Source organism: Alnus glutinosa, chromosome 11, assembly GCF_958979055.1.
Source record: "Alnus glutinosa chromosome 11, dhAlnGlut1.1, whole genome shotgun sequence".
Lineage (NCBI taxonomy): Eukaryota > Viridiplantae > Streptophyta > Magnoliopsida > Fagales > Betulaceae > Alnus > Alnus glutinosa.
The window spans coordinates 675,651-700,910 of NC_084896.1; the positions used below are offsets into that span (position 1 = coordinate 675,651).

General features: G+C 33.5%; 2 protein-coding genes and 2 long non-coding RNA genes across 6 annotated transcripts; 2 read left to right on the top strand and 2 right to left on the bottom strand.

Moving 5' to 3' along the window:
• Window positions 1–718: 718 nt before the first annotated feature.
• LOC133881904 (uncharacterized) lies at window positions 719–4,564 on the top strand. Of its 2 annotated transcripts, XR_009902606.1 has the most exons (4): window positions 719–933; window positions 1,106–1,214; window positions 2,882–2,980; window positions 4,301–4,564. It is a non-coding gene; the product is annotated as an uncharacterized LOC133881904 (long non-coding RNA). The 2 variants fall into 2 exon arrangements; XR_009902605.1 differs by lacking the exon at window positions 1,106–1,214 and having other exon boundaries at window positions 724–933.
• Window positions 4,565–8,920: 4,356 nt separating this feature from the next.
• On the bottom strand, window positions 8,921–14,418 carry LOC133882501 (disease resistance protein RUN1-like). Its single transcript, XM_062321687.1, has 5 exons — window positions 13,878–14,418; window positions 11,762–12,863; window positions 10,810–11,085; window positions 9,970–10,725; window positions 8,921–9,630 (listed from the first exon to the last, which is right to left on the bottom strand). Exons 1-5 carry the CDS (start codon window positions 14,399–14,401, stop codon window positions 9,208–9,210), a joined length of 3,081 nt encoding a protein of 1,026 aa, XP_062177671.1. The 5' UTR covers window positions 14,402–14,418; the 3' UTR covers window positions 8,921–9,207.
• Window positions 14,419–18,310: 3,892 nt separating this feature from the next.
• LOC133881903 (uncharacterized) lies at window positions 18,311–21,587 on the top strand. Of its 2 annotated transcripts, none has more exons than XR_009902604.1 (4): window positions 18,311–18,509; window positions 18,587–18,651; window positions 20,247–20,318; window positions 21,302–21,587. It is a non-coding gene; the product is annotated as an uncharacterized LOC133881903 (long non-coding RNA). The 2 variants fall into 2 exon arrangements; XR_009902603.1 differs by having other exon boundaries at window positions 18,314–18,509; window positions 21,323–21,587.
• A 369-nt stretch (window positions 21,588–21,956) lies between these two features.
• Window positions 21,957–24,462, bottom strand: LOC133881902 (B3 domain-containing protein Os01g0723500-like). The gene is made up of 3 exons (XM_062320972.1): window positions 24,209–24,462; window positions 22,594–23,058; window positions 21,957–22,307 (listed from the first exon to the last, which is right to left on the bottom strand). Exons 1-3 carry the CDS (start codon window positions 24,302–24,304, stop codon window positions 22,074–22,076), a joined length of 795 nt encoding a protein of 264 aa, XP_062176956.1. The 5' UTR covers window positions 24,305–24,462; the 3' UTR covers window positions 21,957–22,073.
• Window positions 24,463–25,260: the final 798 nt, after the last annotated feature.

A 25,260-nucleotide genomic window follows, 5' to 3' on the forward strand; every position in this document is an offset into this window, starting at 1 on the left:
CCCTAAATCCATAAACCCCAGCCTGAAATCTAGATCTATTGCGAGTATTTTGTCTCTCATTTTCTGTATTTTGTCCTCTACATTTTGTTCATCTCTTTGTGATATTGGGTGATTTAAATTTGTTTCCCTATATATATATATATATATATATATTTATTGCAATGTTACTGAATTATTGTAATTTGTATATATATGATTTTGATTTTTTTTTTCTTTTTGTTTTTATGGACTATTTTGATTTTGCTGTATTTGGTTAATTTTTATTTTTTGAACAATGTTGTATTTGGTTATTACATTTTTGATGAAATTTTTGTGTACACATTCATATTTTTTTCCCTCATTTAGGGTGTTATTTTTATTTTGGAAGTGTAATGTCCAAGAAATTATTTGATGAGTTTATTAGGAATTAAATTAATGTAAGCCCACTTAGTGTGGTAAAATCATACTTGAGGATTTAATTTAGAAAAGTGAAGAGAAAAGGTAGAATATTAGTAATTGATTTTTAGGATTAAATAAAAATAAGTCTAGTGTGGTAAAATGAAACAAAATGTTTTATTTTTATTCTATGGGCTCCTAGATAATAGCGTATTAAAAGAGAATAAGAATGATATTTTTGGAGGCCCAAATATGAAATTTCCACTAATGCCCACATATATCACTTAAGTGGGAGGGCATTTTTGAAAATTCCCACTTAAAGCATCTTATCCTTTATGTGAGGCTCGCGATTACTCCACTCTTCTATTCAGATTTTCCTCTCTTTTCCCCTACACACACAGCAGCTCTCTTGGTGCCTTCTTCTCCTCCCAAACCGTGAACCCATCTTCCCTCTCAACTCTAATCTCTTCTTCACATGAACTCGGTGTAGCAAGGATTTATGGACTGAATTTCGTGAAGAAGGCAAGAGCAAGTGTTTCTAGGGGTTTAAAACCGTAGGTAATTTCTCAAACCCTCTTGCTCTATCATTCTCTTTCACATGGGTTAAGGATTGAGCTATGAATTACACACCTTAAATTGGTTATAGCAGCACGTATGAGTGATTATAGGGGCTAATTTGGTGGATTTAATTTCTGGAATTTCTCACTTTTCTTTCCCCATTCACGTGAAGCTTGAGCTTGGATCATGGGTCTGGCTTCCAAGTGAAAGTTTCATCATCTACAAGACTAAAGTAGTGATTATCAACTTCAAAAGGGGTTCAATTTACCGATTATTCTAAGGTAAATTTGTAATCCCTAATTTTGCCTAAGTTAGGTCAATTTTTGGGTGTTAGATGGAATCCCTAAAAATTAGCTTGAGGCTTTTATATATAGTGAATTCCTATACATTATTTTAGCCATGGGTTGTTGAATTAAAGGATTAAGACTCTAATTTTGTTAATTGTTAAAGTATGGACATAAACCCTAAATTTGGTGGATTGTTATTTTGGTTGATTTAATCGATTGAGATTTGTAAATTGGGTGATGATGTTGGTTTATGCTTACTAGTTAGAGATTGAGTTCTAATTGATTGGGTTATGTTGATTGGTGTAATTCATTGGTTGGATTCCCTATTGCTTGAGATTGTTCTAGCCAAAAGTGAGTTGTGATTTATGGTTGGATTTCTTGTCATGCTTGTATGGGTATGTTGATTATAAAATTGTTGTTAGCTTAGATTATATTTTGGGAGATTAGATTTAGTGTAGGAGTTGATTTTGATGTCTAAAGATGAATTGTTAATGGCTAGGTTGATTTGTTAGAATTGTTGGAATTTAGATGGTTTATGTTCTGATTCTTTGATGATGCTTTCTTAAGGTTTGTTGATAGAATTTGGTTGTGAATGAGTGGTTGTTATGGAGTAATTTGGATGGGCTGATTTGGAGGGACTTTGATGGAGTTTATGGCTACGGGCTTTGATCGATTTAATGAGCAATTTTGATGGGTGTTTTAAGTGGAATCCAAATTTGATTTTGGGTTAGTAACTTGAGGATGTTGGTTAGTTATGTGGAGGTTTTAGGAGGAAAAATATACCATTGTCATTATGTAAATAAACTGAGTTCAATGGTATATGGGATTTTATTTTTATAAGATGGATTTGGTGATTCCTTGTAGTGGTCGATTATATGTAGTTTGGGAAATGTACGTGTCTATGTGGTTTTCATAGAAAATTTATGTATATGCCTCAAGCGTTAGGAAATGAATATATATATATATGTGATTGTAACCTAATCTAAAATGAGTGATTAAATTGATATGTTATATAAGATTTAGGTTCTGTAATCTAAACTACCTAGATGGTTAGTAGCTAATAAAAGATAAAAGTATTGAATATAATAACAATGGTGTTTAAGGATAAGTAACAAATTAAGATATAAACCTAGAGCCTAAGACTAATATCATAAGAGACAAATATTATGATGTAAATTACTTAAACAACCCTAAATTTGTAAATATAAGCTAGTAATCCTATAGAAACACATAAATACACTATGAATCCATTATGTGACTATTTAGTAGCTAACTCACCTATCCATGTACCAAAGTATTTAAGTGCATCATCGGTTAGGTTTAAGAGTTGTATATGTATATTTATATATGTACATATATACATATGCATGCATACATTTTAAATATATATTGTTAACTTAGTAAATAAGCAACAAACCATCAATGGATTCACAATGGTATTATGATGTAATAATTAAGAGTAGGCTAATAAATAGTAAACACATCTTAATGATAATAAGCGAAATAAAATGTGAACCTAAACCTAAATGATAACCTAGTAGTAGCTTAAGATACTTAACTAGATTTAGACACGGGTAATGTGACGTGTGAGCACGCGGGTAGTCTATGTGTCATAGAGTGTAGAGTTCAATAGCGTAGCCTAACGATACCAATGTTTGCAGGCACGCGTCATGATTGGAGACTTCAACTTGTTCTCCAATGTAGAGTTCAAGTAAATAGAACACGGGGAGTATTCGAGTCATGGGTTCTATGCAGCCAAGGTGAGTATTCTACTCACTAAGAAGTATTATTTTCATATATGATGAATTGTAAAATGTATAGTGTTTTATAAACCTGAACCAATTGTATGTTGATTATGATCTGTTTTGGATGCTTTGAGTACTTTTGAGTATATTGAAATTATGATTATGTTTTGAAATATGAATATGATATGTGATTTTAGAGTGAGTATAAGTTGGAGATTTAAGTTATGAAAATTGTCTAAGAAATGACATGTAGAACTGTTGATGTTTATAAAGAAAGCATGTGTTAAAAACATGATTATAAAATTAAATATATAGTATTTAAGCATGAGCATTGAGCATGAAACATGAACGCATAAACAAACTATTAGGGGGATCTATGCCCCATGGGCATGAACTAGAAGGGGGACATACGCCCCAGGGGGATCTGCGCCCCAAACGCATGAACTAGAAGGGGGGCATACACCCCAGGGGGATTTACGCCCCAAACGCATGAACTAGTGGGGGATATACGCCCCTTACGTATAAACTAGTGGGGGGACATACGCCCCATACGAACACACGCATGAACTATGGGGGATCTACGCCCCTTACGTATAAACTAGTGGGGGGACATACGCCCCATACGAACACACGCATGAACTATGGGGGGACCAACACCCCAGGGGGATTTACGCCCCATACGAACGTACACATAGACTAGTATTGGGAGATTTACGCCCTTTAGGAACATACACATGAACTAGTATTGGGGTACCAATGCCCTATAGGAATACAACAGAAACTTACATGAGCATGTATAGTATTGTTTTCATGAGTGTAATGTTTTTATACTATGAGTAGTTTTGCTAGACGTATTAGTATGCATAAGAGTCTCAATGGAAAAGAACTTATGTATATTTATATCAGATGGTTGCATGATTTAAATGCTATTGTTTCCTATAATGAATCTTCTACGTATAATCTTAGCTGTTTAGTATGTTTAAACATTTTCTATTTGTCGGTGTTTGCTATATCAGCTATGGGGGTTTTCAAACAAAAGTTTATAAAATTGGTGGCTGTTATAACGAATCTTCTACGTATAATCTTAGCTGTTTAGTATGTTTAAACGTTTTCTATTTGTCGGTGTTTGCTATATTAGCTATGGGGGTTTTCAAACAAAAGTTTATAAAATTGGTGGCTGTTATAGTGTACGCATGACTAGAAAAATAAAAGTTGGTTCTTTGCGAAAATTCAGTGAATAGTATACCTCTGAGGTCTTAGTTTATTTATTTATGCTAAGATGGTGGGCTCATAATTCCACCTATACGGATGTGGCAAAACCCCACAACCGTATAGATGATGTTCCTTTGGTTGCAGGTATTCTGGTCGTAGTTGATGGTGTTGTAGAAGTGTGCTTGGGATATTATGACTGAAGCTTGCTGCAACGGTCATAATTGTAGGACTATGGGCGTCCTCTATTTTATAGGTTTAGTATATGTCTTGTGACGCTTGTGTCACATATTATTTGTAAAGCCATTCTTTGATGCAATTATTATTTGGATAAGCCTTAAACAGATAGACATTATGGCTCTTTTGTGTAAATATCAGTTTATGTTTATAGATGTGACTTCTGTTGTTCCACTTATCAAAAAAAAAGATGTGACTTCTGTTGTTCCGATTATGTTTTCCGCTGCATAGATATTATTAGGTGTGTTACTCTAATAATCAGGTATATATTATGGGGTATGTACTGTAAGTTGGCTTTACGACATATCGTCGTGCCACTGTGATGACTTATTTATATTTTAAGAAATTAATGTTTATGTAAATGTTTTGTATAAAAAAAAAATAATAATAAAAAAAAAAAAAAACAGGTCGTCACAGGTAGCCACGTACTTTTTTAACTATGTTGTGTTTTTATTGTTTTTAATTTTTTAGTTCTAATTGTTGATGTGAGAGGTTTATATATATATATTTTAATGTGTCATTATGAATTTAGAAGTTTTTTTGAACGTGGAAAAAATAAAGCAATATCCGCTATTAGTTTAGCATTATAAACCAACGACCATTTTTTTCAAATTGACTGTCCACATTTTACATCATTATTCGTATTACAATATTTGCAATATCATTTTTCATTTTAAACGTTGGTGTGAGGATAATACATATTTATGAGAAGCATTCAGTACAATTTGCCTTAACAACAAAATTTGAAAAAGCAACACAAAATCAATATATGCATTTTATAAATGGTCGACATATACAAATTCATAAATAACCAAAATATGAAAAAAAAAAAAAAAATTTCTAAAAATGGTCCACATATACAAAATCACATTTTTAAAATAAAATTGTGGGATTGTTGAAAATAAAATTTAAACAAATATGCTGTATAATAAGATGATCGTACCCTATAATTTGAACCAAAATTAACCTCAATAATTTGGGAACAAGTTTTAAACAAATTTTCCACCGTCCACCATTTACAATAATATATTTTATTGAGCAATTTATAACAAATGTCTAAACCCATGTTTATATAAGCAAGAATTTTCAGAACAAGTTGCATCTACTATCGCAGGCTTAATATCAATAGAATCTAATTCAAAATTAGAAGCATGTGAAGTAGAAGTACTTAAATCAGAAGTCAAACCAGGCTTGTTCGAAATATCTGAATGAATACACAAATTATCACTTGAGAATTTTTTCACGAAATTTTCAGATTCCTTTAATTTATTCTCAAGTGTATCAATAATGTAAAATAGCAGGGCATTCTCAGATTTCAAAGAGTCAATCAAAGCATGTGATTCAGATAACTGAACAATCAAATACTCTTTTTCTTGCTTCACCTTTTTAAACTCTTTATGAGAAATTTTAAATATTTGGCGATTATTTCTTTTAGATTTTATACTTAGCATATCACCCTCTTAGTTTCCTTAATTGACTTGATTATTATTTTTGTTCATATGATATCTACTTCTGGATTCTTATCTTCACAACAAGAATGTGAAAAACTACAAGCAATAGCGGAGATGTTGAGCATCGAGAGTTCCATGCTGAAGGACGAGCTAATGAGGCTTTTTGAGGACTGTGGGGAACTTGGTGACGAAAACAATTCCATACTGGTTCACCATCTAAACCCTGCTTCTTTACTCTGATTCACTTTGTTTCTTTTTTGATGAATGAGTAACTTTTATTAACAAAAACAACTGAACACTTTACAAAGAAAAGCTATAGCAAAACAACCCTACACAAAACCCAAACTAACCAAAACAGTAAGAAAATCCAGCAAACTATCCTCTACAAATTAAAACAAAATCTCATCTATAACCCAAGCAAAAAGTCTTCTTGAATTCACCTTTGGAAATAAAACGGATCTTCGCTTCCCATTTAATTTGCTATAAAAGCTTCTCCTCAGACCATGGATTATTTTCATGCCTTAAAGCAAGATTCACTCTATTTGCCTTAGTTTTTGGTATATGGATGATATATAGTTCCACATACACTACAAAAAAATCAAGAATTCTAGACGGTTTCAAACCGTCTAGAAATTGGAAAAAATTGTTTGGAAAATGGTCCAGACAGTTTCAAACCGTATAGGACAATGGGTCTCTAATCCAGAAACTGTTCAAAAATTGAAAAAAAAACCGTATGGAAAACGGTCCAGACGGTTTCAAACCATCCAGGACAATGGGTCGCTAATCCAGGTTATGGACGGTTTGGGTCAAACCGTCTGCAACTCTAGACGGTTTGGACCAAACCGTCAAGAAAATTGTGGATGGTTTTGCCCAAAACTGTCCAGAATTTGTTATTTTTTTTTTAACAATTATAATAATTATAATTATAATTATTTTTTTAATATAATTATTATTCTTTTTTTTTTTTGTCCAGTAGTCAGAGCTTCTACTTTCTACTTGAAATATCCACCATAAATTAGCTCCGGTTCTACCGAAAAACCATCGGAGAATCGGGCTTCTTCGGTTCTTCTCGTGTTCGACAGGTCACGATCAATCTCCTTCAGGTTCCACTGAAAATCAACTGTAGATCCAGTCACTGGGATTCAAAAAATCCTTCACAAATCAAACCCAATAATTTTCAAACCCCCGTCTTTCAAACCCAATAATTTTCACAAATCAAACCCAAAAATCATCACAATCCAAACCTAAAACAAACACAAAATGTAAATCAAACCTAAGAATTTCACTTACAAAAAAAAATAAAAATAAAAATAAAATTCAAAGATCCATCTGGTGGTTTGGAAGAGAGTGGTGTCGAGGAGGCTGGAGGGGGGGAGAGAAAGAGAGAGGAAGAGAGAACTGGCCAAAAATCCACATATTCCGGCTGGATCTGTCTCTGTATCCGGCCAGAGATCTGGCCGGGCCTGGGTTTCGGCCGGATCCAGCCGAAGATCTGCTCTTCCGCTTCAGATTCGACCTCAGCGACGTCACTAACTCCGTGTCCAGATCCTGCCGTCTCGTTCCCGTCACCCGTCTCAGTCGCCGACCGGAGAGAGAAGAAGAAGAACGAGAGGGAGAAAGAGAGATGAGGTCGAGACTCGAGAAAGAGATTTTTTTTTTTTTGAAGGGAGAGAGATCGATTTAGCTCTTTCTTTCTTTCCTTTTTTTTTTTTTTTAAAAAAAAAAAAAAAAAAAAAAAGAAAGAGGAAAAAAATAAGTGCAGGCGATTTCATTAAATTTATAGACGTTTTTTGGAAAACCGTCTAGAAATTTACAGACGGTTCTCCTTAAATCGTCTGAAAAAAACAAGGACAAAAAAATTTAGATGGTTTTTTTAAACCGTCTGTAAATTTATAGATGGTTTTATTAAAACCGTCTGGAAATATAAATTTTTAGATGGTTTGGAAAAACCGTCTGTAAATTTATAGACGATTTAATTGAAACTGTTGTAATTTATTATTTTACGCATGGTTTTCAAAAAACTGTTAGTAATTTTTTTTTTTTTCTAGACAGTTTTCCATCAATAAATGAGAGTTTTTTTTTTGGTAGTGATAATAGATGTATGTTCTCATATTTTTACGTAACATGTGTTGTTTTGAAAACTAAAAATTAATATCTGGGTTTTTTCATGATTATAACCATTTTAAAGCTCATCATGCAAATCTCTTATGTTAAGTCTAAACTTCTTCTCACATACCACCCATGAGAAGGAGAAGTTTTACAAACTCATGTCAAATTCTGAAGCTGGTTTAATTAAAATCCATACTTGATTATATATATATATATATATATATATATTTGAATTCGATGTCATTATCATTCTCATTGTGATCTTTTTTGCACTAAACTACTATTTCATTAAATTGGTTTGCTGATGGAACAGGATGAGTTAACAAAGATGTACGGGCCAAATGCAGTTTTTGACCTAATTGCTACGAACCCTAACTCTGGTAGTGGTGAAAGCAACAACAGCAAACAAAGAAGTTTGGGTGGAGACGGCTCAACTCCTGATCAAAGTAGAAATTCATCAATCTGAACTTTGAAGCTAGATGGCAGCTCCAATTGAAATTTTTATTGTGTAAGATTCATATTTTAAAAAAGAAGAAGAGAGGTGCTATACATTATAGTTGTGAAGGATTTCAGATTTTATGTACTTCAAAAACTTCAATATTTGGTAAGAGTGCTATGTTTAGGGCCTGCTTTTAATAGTGTAATAATATAGTGATTTTTAAGTCTAACTTTTTTTCTTGCAACTATTGTGATTCATATTAAGAATCCTATCCTATCATATCATATACTATAAATAAAAGCAGAAGCATTCAAGAGAATTATTTATAATTGCGATAAGTGACTGTCTAAAATACTGACAAATATCATTTTAATGTCCAAATCAAGTAGGAAACAAATAACTACAAATCAAATCATATTGAGTAATTTAGAATTGATAATAAATTTAGTTCATCTAAGATTCTTCTTTCTCAAAATGAAAATTAAAGGTCTAAGATTTTATACCATATAATATCAAAAGTCTTCAAAAGTATAGCTTAGAATTACAACAAGTGATGTGCTATGCATCCTTCTACTGTTCTTCTTTAAAAACTCACTGACAAAACTCTAAACCTAATTTGACAACCTGTGGGCCAAACCCATTATTGAATTATAAAATAATACAACTCTTAAAAATAACCGTAACCCTAATTTGATTGACTTTAAGCCAAGCCCATTATTGAATTACAAAATAAATCTTGAGACAAACAATTTTTTTTTTCTCATCCAGATCCTGCATTAAGGGGCTTAATTAATGAATCATTTTCCATCAAGAACCCTTTCATATCCTAGACAGATCCCTAACCTCTTAACAGTGGTTTCAACTCCCAAATCTACAACAAGCTCTGCCTCATCACCATCCTCAAAATTGTTGGTAAGAACATTGCCTAACCACAGGTGATCTCCACGATGGATATTGGCACCACTTGTTTCTGACGGAACAGTGAAAACAGTATTCTTGGTATGGTTGATAAATGAAGTAATACTTGTATACGGAGATAATTCCGCAACACGTATTGAATACACAACACATACAGCAAACCCTTTCAATATCTTGTCATCAACAGTATGTACTTTAAAACGCATCGATGCTCCCTCCCCTTGATATGTGAACCAATCAGGAATTTGATTACCAGGGAGGCAAATAAAAAACGTTCTACCAATTCCACGCATACTCCATTCCTATTACATAAGCAAGGAGGATGACACGTGTTAAAGTATTAATTAAAAGATGTGGGATATCTTAAATATATTATGGAGTTCAAGAATCCAAGGTACAGTTCAAAATTATCACCACCTAGTTTTTATTTGTATTATTCTCATCTACCTTAAATTCTCCTATAATAGGAGCCTGTTATATTGTAAACATAACCAAAGAAATAAGAGCAAAATGTAACTTTTTGAGCTTTATCCTATGGACATAGGTTATAGACCAAACTATGTAATTCTTTGTGTTCATTGCATTATATTATCTTTCATTAACATGCATGGTATGGAAAGATAGGTCAAGGAAAGTTGTACCTGTATGAAGCTTTGCTTAAAAGTATATGTCAGATTTTTGCATCCTTCCATGTCAACAGATCTAATGGGATTTGACCACTTCTCTAGACCTGGAATTTCGACTAATTTCCTGCAATTAGCAAGGGACAAACTGAACACATTTAAGAGTTTTGATGGATTCGATATTCTTTCTAGCTCTGTGCAGTTGTCTGCATATAGAAAATACAAGCTTGCTGGTAAGTCTGGAATTAATTTAAGCTTTTTACAACCATCCAAGATGAGTTGTCCAAGCTTCGAAAGACCACCTAGGCTTGGTGGTAGGCTTTCAAAATTGTTGCATCCTAAATCCAAAATTTCAAGAGGACATAAACTCCAAACATCTATAGGAATTGCATTATCTGATAAATTGCACTCCCTGAGACGTAAGTCTTTTAGTGAGTTAAAGCCTTTTGGTGCAGTAGACAATAGATTGACTGGCTTGAGAAATTTCCTTGGTGTTATCCAGGACCAAAAGAGTGACGGTAATGACCCAGAAAGAATGAGTATTTCTAGAGACTTCAACTTGTAGAAACTCCTTGGCAGACTTGTAAGGCATTTGCAACCTTTCAAATTTACCAAAACAAGACTAGTAAGATCTCCAATGGAGTGGTGAACCTCAAACAAACTTGTACAATCTTCGAGTATTAATTGCTCAAGATTGGGGAGTCTTGAAAAGTCAGGAGTCTGGCTCAGATAATGCGAGTGACTGAGATTTAGAATTTTCATCTTCTCAAACATCTGCTTAACAAATGAGAAAATAAATTAATAATGAAAAAAGAAGGAAGGAAATCACAATACTTCAAAAATCATTTATTATTGTACCTTGGGAACTTCCCAAACTCTTCTGAGATTGCTATATTGCAAGTCAATCACAACTAGGTTTCTTGGATAAAAGTTGTTTGGCATAAACTTTAGAGGGAACCCATGCCAACGGAGCCATCTTAATTCTTTGGAAAGATATTTATAGTCTCCATTGAGTCGTACATGATCAAGTTGAAGTAATCTCAATCTCTGCATCTTTATAAATGCTATTGAATTAAAATTCACCTTTCTTAATCTTGGCAATTCTAAAGTAAGCCCTTCGACTGCTTTTGTTCCCTGTAAATTAAAAACAAGAATTGCTTGAGACATGCATATGATTAGTCTAGAATTTTTTATGCAATCAATGAAAAATTATATAAATTTGAGCAAAAACATGCTTAATTGCAATATGTGCCACATAACATGTACTACGCGAACCTATAGTTTGAAACCTCTTGCCATAACAGGGGAAAATCTCCCATTTGTTTGATCCCTCGTCAATATTTGTATTAAATCACCACTTATCTTAAAAGTTTAGGATAATTGATAATTTAACATGATACCAAGCTTTTGGAGGAATTTGTGATTTAACATAGTATTAGAGCAAATGTCATGAGTCTAAACTCTGTCCCCATAATTCACATCTAATTTCAATTGAATATTCCATATATTGATCTCACTTATTGAAGTGTCAAAACATTAATTAAATGATTAAATTCACTATTTCTTATAAACTTAGGCTATTAGGATAAGTAGTGGTTTTAAGAATTTCAGCCAACCAAAATTCTTTCTTGTTAATTCTTTCATTTATCTAGCCTTGCTTAATACAATATAATCACGTTTGCAAGTACAAAAACAATAGAATGATATTAGCGAAGAAAACAAGTAGTGTACCTATTTTCAGAAAAGAAGCATAGGGATTATACACACTTTTTTTTTCTTCAAGTTTTTCAGTTGAGAAAGTTCATATTACCTGGTGCTTTGTCAATATATCAAATGCATCCTCATGTAGCCATATTCTACTCCATTTCCCAGGTTCATTGGGGTATTTTTCATGAACGATTTTTCTTCCCATGTCTCGCAGCAAATCATGCATCAAAAACTCATTTCTCATGCTAACTTTAAGAAGGCACCGCTGAATGAGGACACTAATTCCAATCTTTGCAAAAAAACCACAACCATCCAATATTTTTGCAACATAGTCTTTATCCATTCCGATGAAGAAACATGCTATGTCAAGGAATATATCCTTTTCTGTATTGTCGCTTAGTGCATCAAAGCTTATTCTAAGTTTCTTTTGAATTTGATCATGAGGAATCTTTTTCAGTTTAGCTAATGCACTTTTCCATTCTGGAATGCTCCTAGAGAATAGAAATGAGCCCAAAACTTCGAGAGCTAGTGGCAATCCTCCACAGTAAGCAACAACACTTGTTGACAAGTCAGTATAATCTTTAGTAGGAGAGCTATTCCTAAAGGCATGCCAACTAAAGAGCTCAAGAGACTCACTGTCGTTCATTGTTGTAACTGTATATACACTATCTACTTGTAGCTCCTTTAGCAAATGCTCATATCTGGTTGTTATAATAATTCTACTTCCCAAACCAAAGCAGTCACGCCTTCTAGCTATGGCATTCAGTTGCTCTATCTTGTCTACATCATCAAGTATCACAAGTACTGCTTTATTACAAAGTCTTTCTTTTATCATACTAATTCCTCTATCAACACTATTTATCTTTATCTTTTCTGTCTTTAAGATGTCAGAAAGAAGTTGTTCTTGGAGACGAACCTGGCCCCTTGGTTCATTGGAAGTTTCCCTAACATTTGCAAGAAAACTTTTACCTTCAAATCCATGAAAAAATTGGTTATAAACGGCTTTAGCAATGGTTGTTTTTCCGATTCCGCCCATTCCCAAAATTCCTACCATGCGAATATCTCCATCTCCAAAACTTAAGCAAAAATTCATGTCTTGCACGCGACAATCTACTCCAACTGGGTAGAGTGCTAGAAACAAATGTGTGTTGTTCAGTTCTCTTGAAATCTCTTCAACAATTTTTCTTATAAACTTGGCTTCATGCCTGGAAATTATTTTAAGAAGTTAGAGTCACATCGTACAAAGGAGAATTAAAATATTAGTTTTATATACACTGATATGTAAAAACTTAGAACACATTAGTTTTGGCCATTATCCTTAACTCAGTAGCATTTATGATACTGCGTATGGGGGAAAAGTTTGAAGAAATTAACTAATTTTTTATGCCATAGAATTATGTTAAAAGTTTGAGAGCTTCGATTGTAGTATCGATTGCTGGAAGTTCGAACATAGGAACTTATGATGTTGAAATTCAAAGTCCCAAGAGCTTCAATCGTAATGGCAATCATAGAGTGATCGATCAAATGAGTTTCAAAAGAGCAACAAAGAGTTCTGGTCGCAACCACCCCTTAAGGGCCAAACCCTAAATATTTTTTTTTTTAAATAGTTTTTTCTCTTATTTTCTTTTTAAGTTTTTAATTTTCTTTTTAAAGCTTTTCTTATTTTTTAAAAGTTTTTAATTAGACATAGAGACATTGTCAACTTTTTAAGACCAGTGACATGGACTTCCGTCAATTTTTAGACGAAAGTTTGACTGAAATATCATCTCCTTCTTTAGCTATAAACAATGTACTATCTGTGATATGAAATAAAGCATAGTGGCAAAAAATAATGTCTTTAAACCATATGGAGGTCAAAGGTATTTAATCCTAATAACTAATATACATACTACAATTTCTATAACCTATATTTTTATTAATATATATACATAAACACACACACACACACACACACACACACACACACACACACACACACACACACATATATACACAAAGTAACAAAGGTATATAAACGAGTTAACGAGTCTAGCAAGCTTTATACGAGTTATGTTCAAAAACTTTAATCGAGTCTATTCGAGTTTATACGGATAATTTTATGTTTACGAACAACTCATATATTAAATGAACGAAGTTTGAGTTGAGTTTACCCGAACATGTACATATCAAGTGGGTTGGCTAACATACTTGTTCATTTAAGGCCTTAGATACAAACTTACCCGTTTGCAATTTTTCTTAGCTCCCACCCTGACAAATTAGCAGCCTCACGCATAGCTCTTCTCCACTTTAGAACTTTGTCCATGTCCAACAAGTAGTGCTCTTCATGTTTCGTGAATGCTTCCGCAAAACTACCTGTCTGGTTTCTCACATCTGAGGGGTCAACATTAAAGAATATAGGTAGAACCAACTGTGTCACAGTCCTTCGGCACTCCATGATCTCCACAAGTTCCTCTAGGCACCACCTCGAAGCTGCATAGTTTGTCGAGAAAACGATGACAGAGATTTTGGACCCTTTGATTGCCCGTAATAGTTCGGATGTAAGATCTTCTCCTCTTCGGAGCTCGTTGTCATCTCTGAAGATTTTGATTCCGGCATCTCTCAAAGCGAAGTAGAGGTGGTCGGTGAAGTTCTTGCGAGTGTCTTCGCCTCTGAAACTCAAGAAGACATCGTAGTTCCAATTGGGTTGGGGAGAAGAAGATGAAGAGAAGAAGGCTTCAGGAGATCTCGATGTTCCGGCAGCCATTGCCCAAGGAGATCAAGTTGGTGAGGAGTGGGAAATGGGAAAGGAGAAGCAATTCATATATGTACAAGGCAGGGTTAACTTCCAAATGCATGGTTGATGCGGATTGATCGTATGACTACAATTTATTGGTCCAGCTTGACCGCGGGAACAAGAAAATTTAACCAATGAGAAATAATCCCTACACTCATTTCTCACAACAGTCTCACAACAAGCTGACGTGGCTGATAATATTTTATTATTTTTTTTGTTTTGTTTTCTTTTCTTTTTGTAAAAAAATAATAAAATATTACCAGTCACATCAACTTATTGTGGGGCTGTTGTGAGAAATGAGTGTAGGGATCATTTCTCATAACCAATTAAGAAAACAAGCCGGAAGGACAGTCAATAACTTTGTCGTTGTTATCATAGTGGAATTGACAGTGAAACTTGAAACTTTTCTTTGCACTATCAATTCCTTGACGATAAAAACTACACGTACGCAGGAAGACTTGAAACGGGAAGCTCAATTTTCGCACGTAAACTACACGCAGGAAGACTTTTATAAACTATGCACTAGGAAAGGAACCTAGGAACCTAGGAACCTTTCGCATCACAAAGAAACTAAGAAAACCAAGATATTAATTAAATGTATTGGAAAAACTAAGAAAAACTAGAGAAAATCAGGCTAAATGACAAAATGACAGCTGACAAATACCAACCAAACTGCGGGAGTCCAGCAATTTTGAAAACATAGCCGACGTAAACTTTTTTAGTCCTTTATTCACGCAATGCATTAAATACACCCACGTCTATTCATAAAATTTCTCCCATTTATGATAAGAATGGTTTTATAACAGTAGACATAATTTTTATTCAATTTTACATATGTGAGTTTATTTTTATTTTATTTTTCAAAAAAATGATAAAATCATTTTGAGAGAAAATACTAGGTCATTTTTTTAAAAACAATAAATAAAAACAAACGGTCACATAGACAAAATTAAACAAAAATTAAATTTACATTTATACAAAAATCATTTCTCCTCGTTCTCTATCAGAATATTCACATTCTCAAGAATTCAGATTTTCTAACCTCACATTCTTAAAATTGTGAATCCAAGAAAATATCAAATTTCGCAAACCAAATGTCACATATAGCCAAAGGCTTTCCAACCACATTCACAACAAAAAATAACAGGGGAGACTGTATTGAAGAAAAATTGAGTGAAAACAATAATCAGAAAAATCAATGCGACTTTGAAGTGTGGATTGCCAAACGGGGCTAAAATAAGGGAAGGGTTGGGGAGGGGAGTGGATTGCCAAACGGAGCTAGCCTTTGATTCTTTATAGAACCAATAAGACTAAAGAAGTCACAGTAAAACTAAAATAGAATTAGAGATCGATTGTCATGGAAAGCTTGCTCTACATTCTTCTTATTTCTTAGTTTTTATAATTAACTTTCTATTCAATATTCTTCTTAGTTCTCTAGCTGTTCTTATAAGATAAAGAAGTTCAAGAATCAAGGCCCATCGTCACTGGTATGAAGTATATGAATCTCTAGCAAAAGTCATTTTTATTTTTTAATTACTCTAAAGGTAATTTGACTCCTTTTGTAATCTTATTTAAATTGTTTTTAGGTGGTAATTCATAATATTAGATTACCTAGCTAATTCTCAAACAAAGCATTTGTGGAAGATGCGATTAATGTGTTAATTAAAAACAAAGGTAAGCTTTTGTTATTCCTTATTATTAATCTCATTCTCATGTGCGTTTCATCTTTTATTTTTTTTTTTAAAAAAAATAAAATAAAATTATTATTGTTCATAAGTGCCTAATTTTGACTTTTAAAGTTGTAGATTTATAGTAAATTTCTTCTTGTTTGATTGTTAAAGTTTTGTAACTTTTGGCTCCTCCAATCACAATTATCTGGCTCCGCCACTGTCTTGTCCCAACAATCCATACAATCTTTTTAACATATATACAAACAGATAAATTCGAAGCCATACCTTTCGCATCATATTTAGCTTAACTATATTAGAAATAAACAAGCATATATATTTGCTCAATTTGAAAATTTACAAGCACAAACATTATAGTTTCTATTTTGTAGTTGATATTTATAAATTTGTTCATAAATATCACACTACAAACTAAGGATTTAATCAAAATAAAAACTTTACTATATGTTTTATCAATACCCATATATATTAATGCAGAATACAAACTTTAATTGCCTGCTAATTAATAGATTATTCAATTTAAGAGTATCAAAGATCCTTGAGAAAAAGTTATTAATAGATTTGTTAGAATATACGGAAAAGAAATAGTCAATTTGGAGTTTCCCTAGAATTTCTTATAAACTTAATTTCACCTAAATAACTAGGCAATTCGAAACTTAACACTTATGATTATCTTTATAAATCACTCACTCTATGTGGGCTACTGCTCATCTTTTCAATGTGGGACATGGGTGCTACAAACTCTCTCTCCCTCTAACGTCATCGTTAGAGCCACGTCATGGTAGAACTTAACATTCATGACTATTAACTTTTATAAACCACTCACTTTATACGAGCAAATTAAATACTACTCATCTTTCCAATGTGAAACAGGCTAGGATGTTACAAATATCCTATATATGAAAGTCATAAAATTGTTCCCATCTTATACGAAAGAAATGTACGAAAGACTCGATGATGGTAAAAGAGTCAACAAGTTGTTCCCGTGTTGAAATTAATTGGATGAATAATTTGCACTCATAATGATCGGCATTAACCAAGACTTGGGAGTTGATTCTACCTTGTAGATTACGTTTTCTTTGTAAAGTGTAGAAAATAGTAATGAAACATAAATGGAGAGAAAAGTAGGACCCCCTCCCCTCTCTTGTTCTTTGTATTAGACCTTGTCCATTGCATTTAGTCAATAATGAGATCAATTCAGCGAGTCCATTTCATAGATGGCATCAAGATAGATTTAGTCTCTTTTCAGTCCTTTCGTGTAGTTCATGTACAGAGATGGGCAAATTCAGCTATTCACATTCTAACAAGAACGGTTGTAACTCATGTCATAGATTCAATTCGTCCCTCTTTGTTGACCTCATGTCTTTTTGAGAATATCAATAAGAACTGAAATTTGTTCAAAAATAAAAGAACAAAAGAAATAATACACATTTTCTTCTATAGTAAGCTTTTTGAGCTTTCAAATGTGAATCCAAGAAAATATTAAATTTCCCGAACCAAATGTCACGTAAAGGCTTTGCAACTACATTCACAACATAAGATGATGGGAGTCTGGGCCGTGTTTGTCAACCTTTATTGTAAAGACCTAGAAATTAAATAGGGAGTTTAGCAATTAATAAATTACATTTATTAATAGATGAGACTAACAATTGTATTCTAGGTGGTAATATTTATATTATGGAGATATATTATAATGGTGGTAAAATAGAATAATGATAATAATGAGTTTATATGGATTAAATAAAAATAAGTTTATATAGTGTGGTAAACTAAAATAAATTGTTTTATTTTTATTTTATGAACTTGTAAATAATTGCCATAAGAAAAGAAAAAAATAAAATAAAATAAAATAACTGTAAGAGGACATTTTAGGTTCAAAGAAAAGAAGTTATAAAATAAAATTTAAAATAAAATAGAAAAAAATAATATATATATATATATATATATATATATATATATATATATATATATATATATATATTAATGAGTGGGGCGACTTGCGCCCCACATGGAAAAAAAAACAAGTGAAAGGCCAAATGGCCCTTCACGTGATACAATGGCCAAATGGCCTTTCAATATATGGAGCGACCTGCGCCCCACACTCACTCAAATGGCCACTTGGCCATTTAATAAAGAAATGGCCAAATGGCCATCAAATAAAATTATATATATATATGTATATATAAAAGAAGGCCAAGTGGCGCTGGGACAAAAGGCTCCCGAGAGCCTTTCTCTTTCAGAGAGCAGAAAAATAAAATAGAAGAAAGCAAAAGAGGGAGTTTTTTTGTCGAGAAATTGTGATCTACGAAGATCTAACGGTCCGATCTTCGATCCGACTTCGGAAACGTGATCCTTGCACTTGGATCTACGTTTCCACCGATCGTTTTAAGGTAAAACACTAAACTCATGATTTCGTAATTTTGGGTTAAAATATTGAAATGTGAGTTTAATCTAATATTTTCTTTAGGTAATGGGTTACTTGGAACTTGCTTAAGACTACCCAAACCATGGGTTTTGGTTTGGTGAATTTTGGTAAGTTTCCTTAAACCCTAACTTTTGGGTTATGTATTTTAATTGTGATTTCTTGTGTCTAATCCTAAGTAAATCTTATGGGTTAGTGTTATTAGTGTTTAAATAGCAATATTATGTATGGGTTAAAAGACTTTATGTAGGTATTCTCACTTATGAGAGAGGTTGGCCTTGATATGTAAATGGGAATTTTAAGGGTAAGTTGGAATTTGATATCGGTTAGGTGTTTTGATATTTGTTATGGGTTTTGATTCTTGATTTTTGATAACCTATGAATGATGCTTTGTGGTGAGTGCTTGATGTTGGAATGGAAAGTGATTATGAAGGGTATTTTGGTGAAAATCCAGATCTGGTCGGTGGTTGTAAATTGGGGATAATTGTGCTAATTAACGGTTATTGCTCCATTATGTTGATGGTAGAATGTTTGATTGAATTGGGTTTAGTTTTGGAAGAAATTTGGTAGATGATAGTGGCTATGATTATTGGAATTTTGGTGAGTTGATGTGAGGGAAAACCTTGCTATATTTGATGTTGTGTTTTAATGGATTCAAATATGGATTTTTGGATTGGTAATTTGATGATGTTAGTTTATGATTAATTGTTGAGGATTAAGGTTAATGCTTGTGATGGATTTATGGATTTAGTTTTATGTGGCGTTTAATGTTTGTGGTTGATCCTTGGTAGTCCTTAATGGCGATGGCTCATTGTATGTAAAAGAGGGGTTTTGATTGATCTTGATGTAAGACTATGGATATTGAAGGTTTGGTGGTAGGAGATTGATCTTATTATGTAAATGGGTTGAAATTTGGCATGGGTTTGGATGTTTGGTTGTTATGGGCCGAGTATGTATGTGTCAATGTGAAATGGTATTTTAGTGAGGACATCTTGGTTATGGTTTGTTGAATAAGGCTAAAATATGTTCTATGTTATATTTATGAGTTGGATATTCTAGGTGTTGATGAAGTTGAATTGATTAAGGTTGATTACGATAAATAATTGAATTCTTTGCTATAGTTTATTTAGGTGTATAGGTTATGTAATAATAAGATTTTAGATGATGTCCTTTGTAGAGTTGGGTTGTTTTGATTAGTCTCATGTTATAGTCCTAATAAGATTCTCGGGTAGTAATGGTAGTTATAAGTGAGATGAATAGATCATAATCTTGGTACTTGGTGAAAATGAGGAATGTAAATGAAAGCGTATAGGAGATGGATGGAATACACAAAGATTATAAAATGTTAAATAAGGTTAAGTCCTAAACCTAAACTACTTGGATGATAGTAAATGATAAAGATTTAGTACTAAAGTCAAATAGTATCGGAACCTTATGATAAATGTGACTCAATAATAGTAAGTATACAACTATAAGATTTATAGTTAATAACAATAAAAGATAAACTAATGCATATAGTAAATACATCTTTGTATTAATAATCAAAGATATCATTAGAACCTAAACCTAAATGATAACCTAATAATAGTTTAGGATACCTAATTAGCCTTAGAAGCAGATTACGCGACGTGTGAGCACGTGGGTAGTGTACGTGTCATAGAGTATAGAGTTCAATAACATAGTCTAATGTTATTAATGTTTGCAGGATAGTGTCCGGATTGGAGTCTTTAATGGGTTCTCCAATGTAGAGTTCGAGTCATAGTCCAATGCAGCCAAGGTGAGTATTCTACTCACTGAGAAAAGATATTTTTATGTATTTTATAGAAATGCAAATGATATATGATTTTCTTACTGAACTAACGATATGTTAACATGTATGATTTGGATGTGTTAAGTAGTTTCAATTATGTTGAAATATCATGATACATGAATGAAAGGTTTTGAATTGATTGAAGTATTTGAAAGTGTGTTGTAGTTGGAAATTTAATTATGCAAAGAAGAATGATGAAATTTCATGTTGATTGGTTCATGGTATTTGAAGAAAGCATGATTTGCAAAGAATAGGAGTATAGAGTTTGAATTGTAAAGCATAAAGCATGAGGCCCATAATAAAGAAGAGAGCGTGAGGCTCATAATAAAGAAGAGCGTGAGGCTCATAATAAAGAAGAGAGCGTGAGGCTCATAATAATGAAGAGAGCGTGAGGCTCATAATGAACAAAAAGACTATCATGAGCATGCATAGCATTGTTTAAATTGTGTAATGTTTTCATGATAAGTATATTGTAGTTTTGCTAGACGTATTAGTATGCATAAGAGTCTTGATAGAAAAAGAACTTATGTATATTGGTATCGGATTGTGTGATGTTTTTATGGAAGTATATTGTTGTTTTGCTAGACGTATTAGTATGCATAAAAGTCTTGATAGAAAAAGAATTTATGTATATTGGTATCGGATGGTTGCATGATTTAAATGTCATTGTGTTCTATAACGAATCTTTTTCGTATAATACTAGCTGCCCACAGTATTTAAATGTTTTTTATTAGTCGGTGTTTGCTATATCAGCTATGGGGGTTTTTCAAACAAAAGTTTATGAAATTGGTAGCTGTTATAGTGTTCGCACGACTAAAAATGAAAAGTTGGTTCTTTGCGAAAACTCAGTGAATAGTATACTTATGAGGTCTTAGTGTATTTATGTATGTTAAGGCGGTGGGCTCATAATTCCACCTATACGGATGTGGCAAACCCCCACAACCGTATAGATGATGTTCTTTTGGTTGCAGGTATTCCGGTCGTAGTTGATAGCATTGTAGAAGGGTATTTTGGATGTTATGACTGAAGCACGCCGCAACGGTCGTAATTGGTGGACCACGGGTTGTCCACTTGTTTATAGGTTTGGTTTATGGCTTGTGACGTTTGTGTCACTTGTTATTGTACAAAACCATTTATGTCACTTATTTAATTCGTGGAAAGATTTAATCATATAGATATTTAATGGCTCTTTGTTGTAATTATTTGTGATAGATGTATAAGATGTGATTTCCGCTATTAGGTTATGTTTTCCGCTGCATAGTTGATAGATGTTATACTCTGATTTGCCAGGTACATATTATGGGTTATGTACATATGTTGGCTTTGCGACATATCGTCGTGTCACTGTGAAGATCCGTTTATATTTTAAGGGATTAATGACTATGTGGATGTTTTGTAAAAAAAAAAAAAAAAAAAAACTGGTCGTCACATTTATGGGCCTAAAGCCCAACTCTTGAGATTTAAACTCATGGGCCGAAGATTCGGGCCCAAACGAAAGGTTTAGCCCGGAAAACAAACAAGCATTTTGAAAGCCTTGAACTTGTGCCCACAAGTGGAGGTTCTGTTCAACACTATCTTCCATGTTGTCTGAAAAGTGTGAGAGTGTCTTCTAAAAGGCCTTGCATAGATTAAGGAAAAAATAAGTACAATCTATGAATACTGAAATCTGATCATGTTCAAAGAGATAACACATGATGTCTTACAGGTTAACTCAAATTTCGGTCAGCGGAAAATATGGACTCGGATTTCTTGTTTCCCCAAAAGCTCAAATATGCAGATATCACCAATCTTGAGCTTGTTTTCAAGTACAAAGGCTTTGAACCCTCCAGAAAGGACATGGTTCCACCCATTGCTCACGTAATTCACTTCCCAAGATTTATCTTCTGAATTCCTTACAACAATCTTTGCCCTGCCTTGAGGAGGAAGGTGTTCTTTAGCAAAAACAGCTGGGACTCGCTGCATACAAACAAATAAGAATTAAAACACCCTTTTGTAAATTAGCTTATACAAGAGAAAGAGAGATCCGGTGGTTGCAGCCCAAAAAAGAAAATATGCAAGAGGATATATATATGTTGGTGGCAGGCTAAGATAAATGCATCTCTCTCCAAGTTCTTCATGCCATTTGGTAGCATCAAGTCAGTCCATGATTGAAGATTTGAAATCCACATGGCAGGCAAGTTCATCCAACAGTTAAATATAAGGAAAAAGGGGTTAAAAAAAGAAAGGAATTAATATTGCTTACAAGTATGAACACCTTCTCCACATGGGATTTTGTCATGCATCTCTTGAAGTAAGGAAAATCGGAGGTAAAAGACTCGGCCATTTTCCAAACCTTTCTTTTCTGGGTGGGAGGCTCCTTTTCCTCTAATTTTTTCCTTCTCTGGATGTCTTTCTCTTTGAGTTTTGTAAGCTGGTCTGCTTCATCATGTACTGGAGTGTGCTTGTTAGTAGGAGCATAAACTCTCTCACAACCATCTTTTCCAAAAATCAGTAAATCAAAAGACATTTCTCCATTATATTTGAAAAGCAAGAATTCATTGTCCCCCATGGAGTGATCTTCAAAGCACTGCTTCCAACCATCTTGCAGATATATGTCTTCTGCAGTCTTGCACAGTTTAACACGCCACTCGTCACCAGAGGAATCCCTAAGAATTGCTTGATCAGGCAATTCTTTCGGTAAATGCTTCACAAACTTTCGTGGGATTCGCTGCAAGTTATGAAAGAAACAGAGGAAGATCAAATTTAAACAAGGAAACACAGCAGGATTGGTCCATTCGATGCAAGTTTAGAAAACGAGTTTTTGAAGCTTGAGGATGTCCTTTCGGGAAGCATTTACAAGAGTAATGGCACGAGAACAGACTTGCAGGATGGCCAGCATGATGATGAGGAGGAACCCATTTTCTCTTTCAAGGTTGTTTCAAACAATCCTTCCATTCGAGCTATTGATGGTTGCTGTAACTTAGCTGGGGAGGTTGAGGATGAAGCTGTTATAATACCAAGCATTTATGCAAACTTGAAGGAAGAAAAAGTACACCAAAATGAGCTAGAAATTGGAAAGACTGATGGTTCCTAGCAAAGGCGAAGAAAGGAAAAACAGCGAACAATTGCTCACGTACGCTGATGTTCTAAAGGTGCATGTCCCCATACTTCTGGAGGTCAACAGGACAACAAGAGGTGAGAAATGACGGTAATGGTAGACGATTTAGCCCAACAAGAGCTTGTGTGAAGGTCTCCCCATACTTTGAAAAGATACCCAAAGAAGGAGAAAATGCAGATGACTCCAATCTCAATCTCACCCATGAGAATGGAATGGCTACTTGGGTTGATTATCTTAATTCTAGGAAGCGAATGAAGATCAATGACATTAAATGTGATGTTAATCTAGCAATTAATTGCTACAATGATACTAATAATAATGATAAGAAGAAGAAGAAGAAGAGTAATGCTAGCTCTAGTAAGAAGGGTCGATCTAGAACTAGAAGAATCGTGGGTGGTTCCGTCGGCAGGAACCAGGTGCTTATATGCTTCTCCTACAAATGACACTGCCCCAAATGAGATCGAAGAGGAAAAAGATTGAAACAAGACCAAAGATAAGAGGAGGAAGAGAAATGATAGCATCACAGATTAGAGGAGGAGGAAGAAAGAAATGATAGCAAGTGTTGCGAGCTAGTAAAACAGAGCATAATATCCCCAGGTTTTCAAGAATAAACCAACCTCTCTCAGAGCATATCATAAAACAGTTAAAAAGGAGATTATTTATCTCTAAAACAAACAGAACAACTCTCCAAAAAACAATAGACATAAAAAAAGATTTATAGATCCAAGAGCAAAAAGAGCAAAGGGATATATAGAATCACCAGTTGCTCAGTGTTGACGCCTCCAAAGATGAGCTTGAAGAAGCAGGGTCTATTGTCATCAAAATCATCCATGTCGCCATGAATCTCACCCGTCATCTTCCTCTGTTTTCAGCTTTGAAAACCTTAGCGAAGCCAAGATCTTTTAAGTGTAGCCTCTTTAATATTTTACTATACATATAGCTGCATGGCTCTGCCTTCCCCTTTCTTCTAAAGAGATAAGCGATAGAGAGAGGGAGAGAGAATGGAAGTGTGTGTTTACAGAGTGATATCTTGCATGTGATGAGAGTTTCCCATTACAGGCTTTGTGACAAACTACGTAATTAATCTTCTCAGTGTTTAATTTGGTCAGCTGAAAGTGAAATGCATGTGCACGCTAAAGGAAATAATTAAAAATAAATAAATAAATAAATTTGAGAAAATTAAAATTACATTACATATATAGATCCAAGAGAAACCGTCTCTTTCTTATATTTATTTTCTGCGTTTTTATTGATGAAAACTTAATTACGTAATTCACATATATAATAATACAATATTAATGCATATGCTGCATGCACTCTAATTAAGTGCTTCCAACGATGCCTTTTTTATGTTCATTATTTTATCCTTTTTCGAAATCTTTCAGAGATTTAAAAATATTCTTACTTTTTTGTTAAAGTATTGATTAAATGATTAAATTTATTTTTTCCTATTCTTTTAAGCTTTTGAGATAGGTGGTGATTTAACATAGTATTAAAGTAAAGGTCATGAATTAGGATAAGTAGTAATTTTATACTTTTGAAAACGTATATGAATAAGTGAATACTAAATTAACGCTAAGAATACTTCCAATTAAGGGGAATATGTAGAAGCCATAAGGTATTTGTACACATTAAAACAGCTATAACTCCATGCGGATACTTGCAATTAAGGAAATTGTGTTATGAAAGCAGAATTCTAGAGCAAGGAGAAAACATTGACATGACATCAGACCACTTACAAGCACATAAGACCCCTCCCATCTCTTGTGTAGACATATCAAAAAAAGAAAAATAAAAATAAAATACATAGAT